The sequence below is a fragment of the Phaenicophaeus curvirostris genome, chromosome 6, assembly GCF_032191515.1.
Source record: "Phaenicophaeus curvirostris isolate KB17595 chromosome 6, BPBGC_Pcur_1.0, whole genome shotgun sequence".
NCBI lineage: Eukaryota > Metazoa > Chordata > Aves > Cuculiformes > Cuculidae > Phaenicophaeus > Phaenicophaeus curvirostris.
In genome coordinates, this window is record NC_091397.1 from 37,335,853 (window position 1) to 37,353,797 (window position 17,945).

Genomic DNA, 17,945 nt, shown 5'->3' on the forward strand with positions numbered 1-17,945 from the left:
AAAAAACTGCAGCATTTGAGGACAAGGATTCAAGCAATAATTGAAGTCACAGAGGATTATCATCGTTATCCTTATATCTGAGTCACAAACCAGAGACTGGGTATCATACTGGATCATGCTTTTCACATTCACTTGAATGATTAATTCGAAGGCAATTATTAACTTCACAACAAAGAACAGGATTTTCATTGCCCTGTAACTGCTGGCCATTTGAGTTCAACAGTAAAATCTTCAGATTTCAGTGGTATCACAGCTGGGCAGTCACCGAACACTTAACAAACCATACCCATTTTAGCTGACCTTATTTACTTGACCTAACTTCCTGTGCATGCAACCAAACCCAAGAAAACCAACAGCAACTCAGATAAGCCCTGACTGTTGTCCACAGCTCCCTGGAGCTGCTTCCCCTTTAAGGTCAGGAACAAAGAAGAGGGAAAGGTTTTTGGTGTTGCTAAGTGAGGCAATGGGAATGATAGTTTTGTGGTTATCAGTGATCCAGCTAGCTAGGCTTCCAATGTAACAGTATTTTTAGATTATATCGGAGTATTTGAACACCCACCTGTAGATTCTTTAAGCAGAGTTGTGCTTTTTAAATTATAATACCTAAAAAAATTTCACCTTCGCCTCTAGCTCAGTTGTAATCATCTTTGATAGGGTACCATAACATGAGAAGGATTTTTCAAGTGTTTACGCTTATTGACAAAAACTTGAAATTAAAATAAAATGGTTTTTATTCCAATGCTAGGGCTACCTGGTCTTCTGCAGTCCTAAAAGTCAAATTCCAGTCTATATAGGAGACTCTGAATTTAAGAGGTTACTACTCCCTTTAGCAACAGTTAATATGCCTGCTATCTCCCTATGTTACCTTGCTACAAGTACCACTGTGCCATCAGTCTTTGAACAGTTGTGGCTGTGGGTATTTAACTTCAACAGGCTTTCAGCATTTCAGGCAGCTGGAAGCTCTTAGCTGATGTCAGTTCAGGTAGGCTTTCTAAACAGAAAAATATCATTTGCTAAGTGCCCTTTACCTGAGCATAGCTGTGGGGAGGCTGAGCACTGATGAGGACAGGTAGGCATTTCATTGCTGCAGTGAAGTTGATTAATTCATGTCAGTTGGCTGATGTGCTGCTGTATATCTTCAGAAGAGCCCAGCAGGTCTGGGTCTACAGTCCAGGCATAATCATATGAGGAAGCTTCATGGGATGGCTATCCGTGCTGGAGAAAAGGTATAGGTAAAATGCAAGGGGAAAAAAACCTTCCTATATACTGAAACAAGTATTTGTTTGGGGTTTTTTTGCCCTGTTTTTGCTTAAAGAAAGAAAGGGGAAAAAAGATTTGATTTGAGCTATTATATAATTTTCAGTGGTAGTTAGTAAACCTATCACTGTTCGTTTTCAGTAGTAGTGCAAACAGCAAGCTAATTGTAAGTGTAGAGAAAAGACTATTATGACCTTTTCCTGGGCCATGGAGTTGTCTTGCAGCTGAGAAGCTGGAGGACTTGTAGAAGGAAAGAAAGGGTAGAGTAGAGGAAACAAGGAGAAGATGGTGGTTTGGGAAGCTCAGCAGATTCCTTGGAGTAACTGCAGGGGAAAAACCTCAAAATTATAAAAATGGCTTCAGAGAGCTTTTCTGTAAAATATTATTTTAATAATGCATGGCAGGTTTTTTTTTTCTGCAAGTGTTGATGTCGTACTGTTCTGTCTTAACATGTGGTGTGTATGGCTGGATGGCAACTTATTTTCCTTTGTTTACTATATCTTGACAGAAACTTATACTTCTGGTTCTGACTATGATGACCATGCAATGCTTTTGCAAGCTAAATGGCCCCCTCAACATGCTGTATTTTTGGCTCTATTGCAGGTGGCCTGTGTGGTTGGATAATTTTAAACTCTTACATCCTTTATATTTCCCCTTACAAAAAGGTAAACCAAATGTTTGGCTATTCAAGTAAAACTAAGTAATTTGAGGAAATTCGCATGGTAGTCTAAAGAAGAAAAATAGTGGTACTGCTAGATGTTTGCAAGTCCATGAATGATAAAGGCTGTGTGAAAACACGATATTGAAGTTGACCAGCAAAATAGCCTGTAGCAGCAGATATTGCTGCTTCTAACAGGATAGCTTCTTGTGATGTATTCCCAGGAGACATGAGATAACAATGGTTCTGTTTGGTTTCCTCTTGCATACTTAGTGTGCACTGCAACAAAAAGTCAACCTTAATCTATGTGTCCCAATCCACTACTTGTTTCTTAATTGTCTCTGCTGGACAATTAAGTCTGAATGATGGGAAAAGATTTGAAAATTTTAGCTGTACAGTCTCTTATAAAAATCAACTGCTGACTTTAGAAATATCTCATTTGTCAGATTTTTTTTTTTAAATTTTGCGTGTTGATAAAAATCCCATGAAGAATGATTACCAGCAGAGTTGGTATACTTTATTACTTTGGAATCCAGCAAGATTAATGCTTGCTGCATCTCCGTTGCAGGAAGTCTCTTAACTGAAGGAATTAGTATTTCATTACTTAACTGCTTTTCTTGGGATCTGCTAACTCAGTCAGGTATGTTCTATAATAATTGAAAATTAGAATGTGACACAGGTGTTCAGTATGGGAACATCACTGGGATTTTCAGAAATGCCTAGTTTATTCAGAAACCATCTGGAAATTTTTGAAAATATGAAACAGATACTAAACTTTATGAAATGTAAGTCATGTACTCTCTCCCCCAGAGATGGGGAGGATATCTGACTGAAGGATGCTAATTGTGCTTTGTCAGAGGAACTACCTTACAAATGAGGATGAGTTACTGAATGACAAACAAGAGTCACCTGGTGACACTTCTAAATAAATGCAAAAGGTTCATCTGTATAAATATTTTGGCATCAGTACGTCTACTTAGAAAAGCTGAAATTTCAGCGGGAAAGAAATAAGTTTTTTGATACCAGTCCTTCAATGATATCTTTAATCTGTAATTTATCTACTACTAACTTCAGTCTAACAAAACAAGTGATTAATAGTGTATTGGTTTCCTACTTTGGTTCGTACTTTGGTTTACAATACAGACATGTCCATGCACGCTAAGCTATAATTGAAGTATTGTATGAAGAGGATGGTTTTCATCGTGACTTGGAAACTCCATTTTCTCTTATTAAATCTTTTTATTGGAAGCAACACAGTCTTGGATTTGGAATGACCCGAACATTAGTGCTTATTTCCGCATTGAATTTTATTTGAGGTTTTCAGGCTTAGTCCCAAATTGTGGTGATGTGAAGGTAAAAACATAATGGACCATCTTTGTTTTCTGAACTGTTGAAAGACTGGATGATAGTCTATGAATTTACTTTCTTTCTTGCTCTTTTTTTTTGTAGGATCTAAATCACAAAACTGCTTGTGGAACACCATTATAGGTGGGCTGACTGGTAACCTCAAGGAAAGGCCAAAGCCAACCATCATCAGTGATCCTAGACCTCCTGAAGAAATTTTAGCAGATGAACTACCACCTGTAGACAGTCCAGAGGCATTGGTGAAAACATCTTTCAGGTTTGACAGATATGTTTACTTTGATTGTCTGTGAAAGGATATCCTTTTAAGATTAAGTCTGCAGTGTGGGTTTGGTGGAAGGATTCAGCGATGCTGTGTATATTTGTACTGAACAAGAGTGAAAAAGCAGGTCCATAAATAATTCTGTCTGGACTCATCTTTCACTTCTCAGACCTCATTAGCTTTCTTAAAAAGCTAGGGCATAAATACTGTAACTAGTCAAAATTATCAACAAAGGCACATCATTATATGAGAATGTCTTTAAAGGTTAGTATTGTTTCATTTGAAAGTGGTTTAGTGATCAAGACTTGTACCTTAGGTCAGACCATGTGCTTTATTGGTGCAAGGGAGAGCTAAACCTTTTTCTGTTGATGTAATGCCTTGAAAACTGTCTAGCATTATTTTGTCAAGGGAACAATTCTAGCCAGGGACTTGCAAACAGGCAATTCCTGCTGTTGCAAAGTGTGTTCTACTCCTGGGTTTTCCTCTCCCTCTTTTGTTTTTTTCGTTATTAATTGTGTGATGTACAATGGATCTTAGACCAAAATGTGAAAGTTGGTGTGCCCAGCAGAAATAGAGGGAGTGGTAGAAATGATTTTTCCAAGTGTTTTTTTGAGCTTTTTTTTTGAGTTTTTTTGTTGTTGTTGTTGAAAAAAAAAGTTCTACTTTTCTATTAAACACACATGTGAACATAAAGTGGTTTTTGCTTTGCATAAGTTTCTCTGACTACAGTGGTTTCAATTATGCATCAATCTGTCAAACTTATTTCAGTATTCATATAATCATTATTTTGAAGGTACTTATTTAAGTCATTAGATTACATAGTAATTTCAGATATCTTGTTTATAATGCTTGACATTTAACAACATAATACCATAATGTGAGTTTATGTCAATCTATATAAATAAATGTGAAAATACTCTATGGAATTACCATTCTCTAACATTTCCATTGAAATTATTCGGGATGAGTGTTTCAGAACCTACATTCTCCTTTTATGATGACCTGTAGTATTTAATGGCTTTTAAACTCCTTGTGTCTCTAATATTTAAAGTCTATACTTTTAAGAGATAGAACGCTTTTACAACTTTCACCTCCTGTAACAAATTCTGGGTAGCAGCAATCCTTACATTGCCATCATCAAGATAATTTCAACCATTTTATATGACAAAATAATGTCACCGTGTTTCAAATGGCATGATTTGATTATGTGAGTAGGGGTAAGACTTGGAAGAAGCAAGCTTGTATATAGCATAATAAGGTCTGAGTCAGAAAATGTAATTTAACAGAATAGTCTTGCTAATGCAGCTTAAATGGCTTTATAAACATAACGGAAACTTAGTATTTTATCAGTACAGAATTTATGGTACAATGTGGCATTTTGTGGGCCTTTTATAGATTGTAACAATTTCCTTGGATTTCCAAGTAAAATTTAACTGCCTTGTTTTATAAAGAAAGGAATACCCATGTGTGTTTAGGAGCTATGTAGAGGAGTGGAAGATAAGAAAGCGTATTGCAATTACTTCCTGTAGACATGAGAAAATAAAAACACTGCAGTGTTATTATTCATTTTGTGATCTTGTTGATATGGTTCAAACTGTCTTAGGAGGCAGTAGCATCTCTTGTACAATGGATTGTAGGTTTGATTCATCAGGGTCTTCTGTGGGTAGTGATCTTCAAGTGTTTCCTTGACGGGGTTTTGCTGGTGTGTCTGAGTGCCAGCGATTGACTGGCAAGCAGGAGTTTTCCTTGTTTCTTCTTTGCTAGACAGTAATGGAAGTTCTTGCTACTGTGTTGCCTTTTGGGGAATGAAATGGCCTTACAAGTTGTCTAGTCCAGCAATGTCTTAATTAGGAATCTGTTGGCTGAATCTCAGGGTGTATGGGGGCCAATGTCAGGCTTGTCTGAACTGATTTTTACAGAGAGAACCAGGACTTTATTTCAAATGTGACTATTACAAACTGTAAAATGCACAATTTCCTTACCTACTTCTGATTCACTGCTGTTAGAGCACTGTATGGCAATGCTATCCCTTTCATACATCGGTAAAAAGAAAATTTCTCTCCAGTGTCAAATGAGTCACACTTCCTTGTGATTGCATATCTTTTTATGTGAATGCATATAAACAGCATGGAATCCCAGTTGCATCCTCTTGTATTAGATTTTGTTTTCTACAGTACAGTACTTAGTGTTCTGTAGCTTTGAAATCTAGGAAGAGATCTATATTTGGTTATACTCAATGCATTTCAAGCTCATGGTGTTTAAACATAAAAGGAGGAAAATGAATATTTCGGTTATTTCAGTCATAGTTTTCCTGCAGTAATAATCCATCTTTAAGATGTAAAGCTATAAAAGATGTGATACCAACCCCTTCTCTACAACCCAAGTAAGTGTAGTCCATGGTGTCTCCATAATTAAAATGTGTTCTGCTTGTATTGATTTCCTTATAATTTTTTTTACTGTCTATTTTCTGAAGATATCAAGAACAAATACAAGATTGGTCTAAACAAGGTTGAATACCTTCCTAGAGAGAGCATTGAAAGAGTTTGTGGTATTTTCTTGTTTGAAGTATTGTAGTATATAAGCAGTTGTAAGTAATTTTGTGTCTTGACTAGTTTCAGTACTGCAGTGATTACAATTTAGATTTTAAAAGCCATTCTCACTGGCATTTAGTCTATTTCTTTAGCAAAGGTAAGGGAGGCCCTTATGTGAATTACCTTTGCAAATACAGTGCAATATGGAAAAGGGTGGATTACCCCCTCTTTGACAAAGTAAAAAATAGAATTAGACAGATAGAAGTGAGTAGCTTCTTGGCCCACGCTTTGCGCAACAAATCTGATCTATCGACTATCTTTTTTATATCTGTGCATGTATCAACACGTAAAATCACTTGCAATGGCTGTGGATTGATGCTCAGGAATATTAGATGGTGGGTGTACAGCCTTGTCAGTGTTGCATGATCGGAATGTTGGCTGGAGATGTCAGTGGTTGCCCACACTGAAGTCTGTAACTCGGAAACTCTCTTCCTACATTTGTATTTTGATCTGCTAGGTCCCTGCAATAAGCAGTGATGCTATAAGTATCAGTAAAATTAACAGTGGTAAATAACGAGCTCTTAAGGACACTGTATTAATTTTACAGCCTGCTTTAGCTTCTGGATGCTGCTCCCTGGCAGCCCTACCCAAGCAGTCATTTTGATAATGCTGGTCTGGCACCCACCAGGGGGAGAAGAGAAACAAGAAACAGGTTTGGCTGATGGGCTCCAAATGCCACCCAGAACTTTCCAGAAGGCTTTATGTTACAGGATACATTTGACCCCAGAGTGCCACCTGGAGTGACCTAAGTCACCAGGGTGGTACTGCTCTTGCTGAAAATTTGATGTGTCCAAGATGTCAGGATTTCTCCCAGACTCATTTGGTTCTGATGTATAGTAGAAAGGGCATGATTTTGAGTCTGAAGACCTGGAACACTCAACTGGGGTACATAACTGTGGTGGTGCTTATGGGATATAACAGCTGTGCTGGATGGTACGGGGTGACCAGAATATCTACAGAAGAACAAAAAAGATCATCTGAGACACAACATTCAGTGCAACTTCCCATCCTAGTCCAGGACAGGTGAAGTTGGTCTGTAATTGCAGAGTAGCCCAGCTGGTTCTGTCTAGCACATGGTGGCTTGGTGTGGGAGTTCTTCCTAAGTGATAAATCAGGGTAACAGGCAGCAGATGAGGCAAAGGCGCTCTGTCTTCTACCAGACAAGCCTTAATGGATACCTGTGTAGTTAAGCTGAATAAGGAAGCGATATATATAGTCTGTTACCAAGGCTGTGTGTCCTGGGAACAAGAAGGGCAGATTTGGTTCATAGAATCATAGAATAGCCAGGTTGGAAGAGACCCACCGGATCATTGAGTCCAACCATTCCTATCCTTCAAGGTCAGTGTATTTTTAAGGTCCAAGCTTGCATAGGTTCTTTATTCCTGTCACCTTTCAAAAATATTTCCAGCTTGTGGCTGGTAACACCCATGCTTCCCTTAATAGGTGCTTTTCCTATGTCAGCTGCAAATGTTTTTTATTTTTCCAAGGGCAATATGCTTTGCTTTTCTTGTCTGTTCTGCTTTGGGAGCCTTGATCATGTAAGTCAAGGTGGCATCAATGGAAATAAAGGGTACAAGCCTTCCTTTCCTCTACAATGCCTGAGTCATAGCAAGAACCTTTGTCCAGTCACATGGTGGAGAAGGGTCTATAGGACTCCTCCTTTACCACCTCTCATGTTTTGACACAATCTGGGCAGCCCCAAAGCTCAGCTGTAGCTACCTGAGCTAGTACATGAGGCCTGAAAATGAAAAAGGGAGGTGATGCTGTGTGGGAGACCTGTGACCATGACTGCAGAAGAATAGGAGTTGAGGGCTAGTCATGGGACAGAATAAAGCCTACCCAGCCTCCTTCCCTAATGGGTCTTAGTATTTCTTTGTTGCCTTTTTTTAATTTGGATTTCCTTCTTGGTTTTTTTTTTTAAAAAAAATGGACACAATGAGAGATGAGTCTCACTTGCCCTAACTTGCTAAGAAATCCTAAACAGAATGACACAAGGCTGGGAACATGAAACACACTTTCTCATTGCCTTTTTTTATAGCTATCTACAGCAGATCCAGGGCTTGCTAAACATTAAAATGAAAACAGTCTCTCTGAACCCCACCTTTCTCAACATCTTTCTCAATCTAGACTTACTATAAGGCACTTTACTTGCCTTAAGCTAAAGTTCATCTATGTTCTGTTCAAACCTGTTGCTTATTCCTGTTATTTATTGATACTTATTACAATGAATAAGAAGTGAAAAGTGTTCTGTTCATTAATGAAATGGCTCACATAATTTGTCTCTCTTCTTTCTTATTTTAATTGTGCCTCCCTTGTAGATAAATGTTATGCTTTGTGAGAGCTATGCACTTATTTCTTGGTAGACTAAGAGTTATGAATCAGTGAGGGAATGATTAGAGGAGAAAGATTTTTATTATTTGCAGTGCAAAGGCTGCATTATCTCCCTCTTCACGTATATCCACATGGGTCCAAGAGGAAGGTGTTTTTTCAGGCAGTTGAAAGAGAAATGGACTTCTTTTATCCCTCTTTTTTTTCGTTTGTTTGTTTTTAATATCACAGTCTTCTTACTCTTTATAAGATAGATGCATTATTGATGACAAGCAAATACCAGGCACATCAAAAGACCCAAGTTGAGAAATTCAGATGGACTGCGAATGTCCTACAAGAGCTGTGTCTCTGAACAGCAGGGAACAAACCCACATGCAAAATGGGAACAAGAGTTTGAGCTGAAGCTCCATGTATAAACAAAGTCCTGGTAGTAAAGAAGTCCTGCTTTGAGGACTGATCAATGCCTGCCCTTGACTATACTTCTCTGCCTGATGTTGGCCACCTGTATCTTGTACTCTGAGCACTTATTTTGCAGCTGTGCAAGGCTTCCAGTTCTGGCTTTGTAAGCACACAGATCACTCCCTGGTCCTTGACATGGACTACACTAGCATCCATCACACATAGAAGGCACATGTATTTTTAAATCCAAACGTGGTATACCTGTACAACCATAGGTGTCTCAAATGTCTATGCAGCACTCTTGGGTGTACTAGGCTGTCCCAGGGGCCACGATTAATTGCTTGGCTTACTGAACCTGCCAGCCCAGTCTTCCTTGCAGGTTTGCAGAAGAAACTGTATGTGGGCAGGGAGCTGTATATAGGAAAACACATGAATTTAAGGATAGTTTTTATCCTGTTAAGGAAGTGTTGAATACTGTGATATTTAGTTATCTCCACCATGAGAGATTAATAGCCTCCACGTACTAACACCAGACTAGGATGACTTGCAATTCATATTGACATAAGTTTTAGCCTAGTTTCTTAAGGAAAACTGTCTATCACTTTCCTAATAAAATTGCTGTATATCTCTCATTCAGACTTTCCATTAATTACTTAAACATAGCTGATCTTGATCAGTAGCTTAACAAAATGGTAGACATCTCAAAGGTACTTATTTCCTACCTATTTTGTGAAAGCTGATGGTAGGATAAAAAAGGGTCCTACTGAATGAATGGATAGGAGAGAAGCTGACTTCTGATAGTTGCTGTTTGGCTGATTGGTGCTAACATACTCTTTAGCTAATCAGCTTGTTTGTAGCTGTGAACCAGGTGCTGTGTGTGCTCATGAAAGCAGGCAGGGCAATATTTGGAGGACAAACCCAATGAGAACAGAGTGGTTGGAGACACAGAGGGTCTCAGAATGTGTTGCTATGGGGAAAGTAGGAAAGATGTAAAGCACAAATGCCTAAGGAACTAGTCATAGCTTGTGCTGCAGTTTTGAGTAGTATAATTGACACTAATTTAAGTTATTGTTGCCACTACTATTAAGCTATAAATTATTTCTAATAACGTTGATGGGTGGACCACATATCTTGTTGTGGTACATTAAGTGAATTGGATGCCATGATGCTTTCCCCTCCTGCACGTGTTGTTACACCCAGTGTAGTCTTCCTGTGCACGTGCAGAGGTCCAGGTTTTCCTGATGTGAACTGGCTGTTGCGGAGTGTTACCCAGTGGGGAGGAGCAGCTGGGCTTTCAGATGAAATAGCACTAGAAAGGGGCTGATGGCCACCTGGCCTATTCTTCCAGCCTGTGGTCTACATTTGAAGGGTACTTGGGATGTGATTTCTGGAATAATTCATTGTCCTGGCACTCCATACATGTCTTGTGGGCCATAAGTCACTTATCCTGTTATTAAATTAATATGTCACAGTACATATTTCATTCCCAATGAGAAATGGGATAGTGGCTTTCTTACACTTGGCAGTAGGAGAAAGTGTGATGAGCAGAGGTAAAAGTCTTTGACTAATAAATTGCTGAAACTTTATCTTGAGTTCTTTAATTTGTGTAAGCAAGAAACACTATAAAGTTTCTCAAAGGAAATTCCTGTAGAATTTAATCCTGGCTGATAACAATGAAGTTAAGTGGTGTGTTCTGCTATGATGGTTTCCTAAAGGATGTGGTAAATCATCCTCCAGATCAAATCCAAACAGGGAGAGACTTGGTTTGATTTTGAGACCATAAAATCTCCAAGTAAAAATTTGGGAGTGTTTTGAAGTGAATAATAACAATAGCAATCATGAAATTACCCAAAGTAATATTGAGGTTGATGGATAAGAGCTTAACATTTGCTAATGTCCTGCATTCTTAATGTGAAGAGTTTAGAAAGAGGAGGGAAAAGGGATACTTAGCTCCAGTTGACCGAGTATGACAACCATATCTGGACAGAAAACTCTATTCTGTCTTGGGAAAATAATAGCTGTTTATGCATTAAAATACAAATTTAAGATTTGAGAACCTTCACTTAAATGTTTACATGGGACACTTTGGAAATCCCTATAGCTGTTGCAGATGTCACTCATCTAATGAATGAAATTACTGACTCCCATGCAAATTATATTAATACCAGGCTATGGGTGCTTGGAATTGCCTGTTTCTAACCCCTGCTCCATGTACCACTTTTCACTCTATGGTTTCTGATGACGATTTTGTCCAGTTTGCCTCCCCATTCAGAATTATTTTTGGTAACTGCCATATTTTACTGGAAATTCTTTTGCCAGAAATTTGCAGCCCAGCCTACCAGTGGCTTTGCAGACATATAGCAACATCTAGGTAAGTAAAGCTTCTGCGAACTGTCAACACCCCTTACCCACATAACGTGCTAATGGCTGTACTTTATCCGTTTCTTGAATGTTAAGCTGCCTTCTGGCAATTTTGAGAAACTATTTTATGTAATAGAAAGGTCTCATTTGGAAATTATCACACTACCCATCTGAGTACTCAGCGCTTGTGGATGTCAGAGCCATGGCGTCTGTAGTTTGCAGATTGGGACATTTATTTTTAGTTCCAATAATTTTTGGATCTGAATCCACTGAAGTGTTCACAGCAAGACTGCTAGAGCTATCATGTGTTACTTGGTTTCCCTCTGAACTTTATAAATTGATCTAAACTTTATAAATTGACTCTTGTAGTTCTGAAACCAGGGCTACAGTCTAAATTTGCTGTCAGTGCTGCTCATACTCTGGCAAAAAGCAATCTTGTCTCTTCTTTCTATGGAAAGGCCTTCATTTTGAGGTGTGGAAATTGACCTAAGAACAGTATCTTTAGAACAAATCACAGGGCACAAATGGGGACCTGTTTACGTATATGTACCTTTGATCTGTCTCCTCTTTCATGTGAGCACTTACTGTTCCTTGTCAGAGCAAATTTTATCTCTGCTTAGCTGAAAAAGCATCAGACCTGAAATTCTGCTTCTTTTAAATAACAGCTACTGAAGAACATTTATTGTAAAAAAGGGAAACTATCAGAACCGCATTTTCTTTTGTCCTAAATGGTGTGCATGAGCATCATTTAGATCAGTATGAATATCTGTAGTTGCCATTTCTGAGGTGAAGATAACATTTCTATTCCCAGTGCATGAAACCTCAAGATTGGTTTTTGTCATATAATTTTCAGCAATAGTATCTGCTCTGTAATCAAAAATATGTTTGTTATCCTACTGGCTTCTTGTAGCAGCTATAATTGTGTGCCCTAATTCTGAAAAGTGTTGTTCATTATAAAGTAAAATTCAGATTCATTCTGCAGATGACATGTTGCAAAAATGAGATTCCTCTTATGGCACTGTACCTCCTTTGTGAGAGCTTCTTAATTTCCTGAATTGTTTTAAAGTTGCTCATACCATAATTATCTGCAATGTCAGCAGTAGCTGTGCAAAAGAATTGGAGAATGTGGTAGTGTAAATACAGTGGGTCAAATTTGGTGTCAGTTGGCATAAAACTCATTTAATTCCATGGAGTTATAATGATTTACTGCTGTAAATGATTATAATGATTTACTGCTGTATGTGGCTTGATATTTCAAAACAGTGATTGTACACTGGCATTTGCATATGTTGGTTTATGTTATAAATCTGATAAACTTGGCAGTGTGATTTTGCTGAATCATGAGTGATGCTGTTAAATAATGTGTTATTCAAAGTGACCTGTGCTAGATACAGCAAATTCCTGTCTGAGGAATGCCCACTGGCTTTCACAAAAACTCCATGAAAACTCCAACTTTGAATTAGTACAGACTATAACCGGTTACCTTTTTTCTCCACTGTTTTAATGCTGATCCTAATATAGCCAAGACACTTTCTGGGTATTTGAGTGTGGTGTTGGCAAGCTATGACCTGAAGCATAGGTCTTCTTTTGTTGCTTGGGCTTGACGTATTGGATTGGTTCTTGGGGGGAAAAAAGAAATCCCATGCATTTATCATTTTTTTTGCTTTATAGTTCATTATATAATAGTTGCATTATCCTGACATATCAGCTTTTGTGCAAGCAAACCTGCCCTAATTTCTTACAAAAATTACTCATTGGTGTCAACAGAATACTGGCTCCTTAGTCTTGTGCTGCAGCAGAATATCAGCCCTATTGCTCTCTTTTAAAAAAAAAAAATAAAAAAAAATCTGAATTGTAGTGAGGTTGAACTCAGATTTGTCATATTTTTGAAGCAGTTGTATGGTAATTAATGAAAAGTTTGTAATAGCACAAATTGATTCAACCTATTTTGCAAGGATTGATTTTTTTAATTTTTTTTTTATTCAGCAAGGCTGTGTTATTGCATAAAACTACAATTTATGCTGTTTAACATTAATGACCCGGATGATGGGGCACAGTGCACCCTGTTTGTTGGTGAGTAAAGAATCAAACCATAAAGAGTGGCTGGTAGACCTGACAGGTGTTCTGCCATTCAGAGGGACCTCCTAAGGCTGGAGAATTGGGTTGACAGGAAGGTAAGTCCTGCAGTGTGATGAGGTAAAACCCCATACAGCAGTGCACACTGAAGGCCTACTGACTGGAAAGCAGCTTTGCTGAGAAGAACTTTGCGGCCGTGGTGGACAACAACTTTGACCATGAACCGGCAATGTGACCTTGCAGCAAAGAGCATCAGCAGCATCTTGGTTGATGTCAGGTTGACCAGCAGGTCAAGCTTTCTCTCTGCTCAGCACTGCTGAGGCCACGTGTAGAGTGTTGGGTCCAGTTCTGGTTTCCTCAGTACAAGAGAGACAGGGGCATACTGGAAAGAGGCCAGTGAAGGACCATGAAGACTGTTAAGGGACTGTAGCATCTGACAGAGAAAGGAAGGCTGGGAAGACCTGGAACTCTTCAGCCTGGAGGAGAGAAGGTCTAGGGGAAGCTTATTGGTATAAATACCTGACAGGAGAGAAAAGGAAAGCACAAGATGGGTCTAGACTCTTTTCAGCAGTGTCCAGTGTTTTTAATTTTTTATTTTTTTTCTGTGAGAGTAGTTGGACACTGGCACAGGTTATCCAGAGAAGTTGTGGAGACTCCATCCATAGAAATATTCAAACCATGACTGGGCACAGTCATGGGCAACCTGCTGTAGCTGACGCTCCTTTGAGCAAGGGAGTTGTACTGGATGACCTCCAGAAGTACCCTCAGGCTCTGTGATTCTGTGTTGAGAACAGTGAAGCCGAATTACCACCCTACGAGTAAAATCTTGGTGTTTAATCTGCGTTGTGGATTTGTTATCTGCATTGCAGATTTTCGTTGCATCATCTGTGTGCATCTGCTGCATGGAAGTCCCTCTGACGTCAGTAGAGGTCTGCAGTGCAAATTTACAACTGGGATTTTTGTCTGGAGAGTGTTGCCATCTGTGTTTGAGACAAACCAGAATAATGTGTTTTAACTTTTTCCTATGCAAAGTTACTATTTTGTGAACTGAGTCTTCCATTGGAAAGTTTATTAAAATGCAGGCTTCATCTCCCAGTCATCAAAACACAGTGGCACCGAGTTCACAGCTCATATAGATGAGAGGGAAGAAAAACCTCATGTAATGAGATACAAATACAGATCCTCAAATGTAATTTAAACTTGTCTGAACAAGTTTACTCTAAGAATGGAGAAAAAGTGCTAATGACAGGCAACATCCATAAAGAACCTTTTTGTGAGTTCATTGTGAGATGTCTAATTGTTTTAGGGAGATTATTTGTAGCCTTAGAAATCATTAGTTCATTCCCAGGGTCAGCCAGTTCTTTGATCTGCCTTGAATCAAAGCCTGGTAACAGAGCCTGTTGCTTCTGTAGAAGCATTTCTGGAGGTCCTGCTGAGATTTCTCTAGGTCTTGAAAAACATTACTTAATATTTATCTTCACAGAGATACTAGACGAGAGTGTCATCTATTTTTAACCAATACCCTCTACTAATGTTGGTTTCAATAGAGAACTTGGTCTAAAATACTACATGGGAAAATTTCTAATTTATAAAGCAAATAAGTTGTCTTTCATTAATCTTTCAGTTGCTGAATTTGTGTGTCTGTTGATGTGCAATGTGATTAAGCCTTTTTTTTTTTTTTGTGTCTTATCAAATGTGAAGGCATCTTAGCGACACTCATCTCTCCCCAGACACTGTATCAGGAGCTACCTGTTAAATATTTTCAGTAGCTTGCTTCTGAACTTCTCTCTGTTTTTTGTTTTGTTGTCCCAGGGATAGCCTCAGGTGTGAAACCAGATTCCCTGTCAGTTTTATCTGTGCAGGTTTATTAGAGTGCCTGACTTTAGCAGAGCTGTACCAGTATATGCCTAAGGCAACAAAGATGTCACAAGCTGAATTACATTAGCAAACGGAATGCAATTCAGATGGAGAGAAAGGTAATCAATAAACCATTCCTCAGTTCTCTTCTGAGCATTGTCATACTTCTGTGGGAATCTCATTGAAACCAGTGATAGAAATAAAGCACCAGAAGCTAACTTCACTCAGTTTCAGACGGGTAGCATGAACGATGACCATTTCTATTTTTTTTTTTTTTTTTATGAACGAGATATGTTTTCTGGGTAGAAAGTGGAAGAAACAGGCTTGCTATGTGACAACATTGAGTCAAACATTGACTTTGAGCTCTGAAACAAATGCTGGCTTTTAAGGGCCAAGAATGTGTAGTTTTCAGAGTATGGTCCATGGCTGCTGCTCTGGCTAGACAGCTGCATCCATGTTCATGCTGTTTGACATCCTCGGCACAGAAAGGCTGAATGCTGTGAGAGATCCTTGCTGTTACACAGGACTTGACAAGGGTCTGTCTGGACCTGGCTAACATTTGTGCCATACCTGACTTCTCTGTAACTGTGCAGACTCTAGGGCCACCTCACTTGTACCTTTGTGAGTGGCTTTGCTCAGTATCCTCTTTGGCTGTTCTCTAATGACTATGAAGGGGTTATTTTTCACTATGATGTTACTAGCAAGATAGGAAAGGCAGAAGGGATTCAGCTGTTTTTTGAGGGACTTGGGACAGCTAGAGATGCAGGCAAGAGAGCTGAGGTGACCTCATGGTTGTGGACAGCAAGCTAGTTCACATACAGGGGTCTAGCGCCTGTGACAGTTTTACGTTGTGTGTGTGGATGCTCCCTCCCCTGATTTTTACTGAACCAATGTCTGTCACCTCACACTGTGACACCAGCATCTCTTGGCAGAACTGCACATGCAGGACTGGGCTGTGGGCTAAATGAGCTGGCATAGTTTGGAAAAGCACCAGGTCTGAAATGGGCTGCTCAGTCCAGAAGAGGAGGGTGGTCATCATCCTCTGTCTGTACCAAACTTTTGTTACCCTGTGTCCTTCCTAGCTTGGCACTGGACTGTTCCTGTAGCCACCATCATTATCAGAGTTTTTGGAATGTGCATCTGTGTGAGACCATAGCCATCTGTCTTGTCATTAGCTTAGCAACAAAACCAGCAGTCATTTTTGACAGAAAGCTATACTTGACTGGGCTGGGAATGTCCATGGGATCCCTGTTGTGTAACATCTACTTGAGGATGGTGTAATTTCTGTGGCACTTATTTTCCTGAGATGACTGCCATAAGCGTTTCAATTATGTTAGTGTCACTAATCAAGTCCACGATTTCTGCATGTTTTGGGGCTTTAATCTGGCTCAGACTCAAAAACACTCAAGTCCCAGGTGTTAGTTTAATTTTGTGAAGCCCAGTGGCAGTTACCAGATCATAAGCATCCTTTTTTTTTTGGTATCCCTGCTGGGATGAAATCATGACTGGTTGCCATGTGGCATTGTTGCACGTAGTTTTCTGGGTCACGCTGGCTATAGCTTCATGCTGACCTGGTAGTGTAAATAGTGTTTCAGGCTATGCTTATTGTCCAGGTGTACATTAACCAGGGATGCTTCAGGTGGCTTGAATCTAGAAGATGCATCCAAACTACGTATGAGTGCAGACTGGAAAGTATCTCAAAAGCATAATGTTTTCAGAATGTTACTGCTTGTTGGACAAAGGCTGCTGCTTTGCTGCTACCTAGTCAGTGCGGATGTATAGCCAACTTTGCCTGTGAAGTGGTTTTGACAAGATAGTTTCAATATAACCTATGGAGATATTAGAGAGGATTGCTGAGTTCATTTTATATGCATCTTCTGAAATTTCTTCTCAGCTTTACTCTTCTTGGTCATATATTCTTAAAATAACTCTTCTTTAAGAAAAAAATTCTGGCTTTATAGTTTCCAGGCAGCATAGACTATAAAATGAGATAACCCAACTGTATATTTAGAAGCATGCAAGTAAATGTCCTGTAGCTAAACCTAATGTAAAGGTACAGCTAATTGAAAGTAGCATGTTAACACTGAAAATAATGCCGTACTTATTTCCCATTTCACCAGGTAGAAAATATACTTTGTTTAAAAGAAATTGTGATGCAAAACATTATTATGTTGTTGTACTTCTAAGGAAGAAATTAAATATTGGAAATTTATTAGATGCTTTTGGAACCTTTCCTATAGAGAATGTTCTTTCAACTTTAAACCATTTCCACCAGATTTTTTTGGTGCATCTAAAAATAATAATGTAGGAGATTAGCAACATTAGGTAAACAATTGCCAACTAAATCAACCCCACTGTTAAAACACATTATGAAAATGCACATTGCAAAGCAATGTAAAAAAAATGCATAGCAAAATGGCATGACTTCCAGAATAATTTGCTTTGTTGTTTCTATACCCCTATTTAGAGGTTTGTCATAATCCTTACCAAACAGTAATATAAGGATCCAGCTCTGCAAAGGACATTACTTACAACAGTCTCTTCAGGATGGGAGTGCCATGGAAAGGAAAATGAAGAATGGGAGTGGATGGATAATATTCTGTGTATGTGGAGACAGAGAGAGACATGGGCCTTTTTCATGAATGTCATAGCAGGATCCTGCTTGGAGAATGCTGGTGGGTCCTCCAGGGTGACTCATCCTGGGATTTTCTTGCCTCTTCAAGTGATTTCTCTGCAAGAAGCCTGAAAAAAATTGTCATACCTTGGAAAAATAGGGGGTGTGTTACCAAGTACC

At 38.9% G+C, this 17,945-nt stretch overlaps 1 protein-coding gene across 2 annotated transcripts in view; it reads left to right on the plus strand.

The window, feature by feature from the left end:
* Positions 1 to 17,945, plus strand: part of PDE1C (phosphodiesterase 1C) — a 300,480-nt gene that overhangs the window by 41,792 nt on the left and 240,743 nt on the right. For both annotated transcript variants that reach the window (XM_069859824.1, XM_069859830.1), the window contains exon 3: positions 3,365 to 3,536. In XM_069859824.1, coding sequence (XP_069715925.1) covers positions 3,365 to 3,536 — 172 coding nt within the window. The remainder of the gene's footprint in view (positions 1 to 3,364; positions 3,537 to 17,945) is intronic.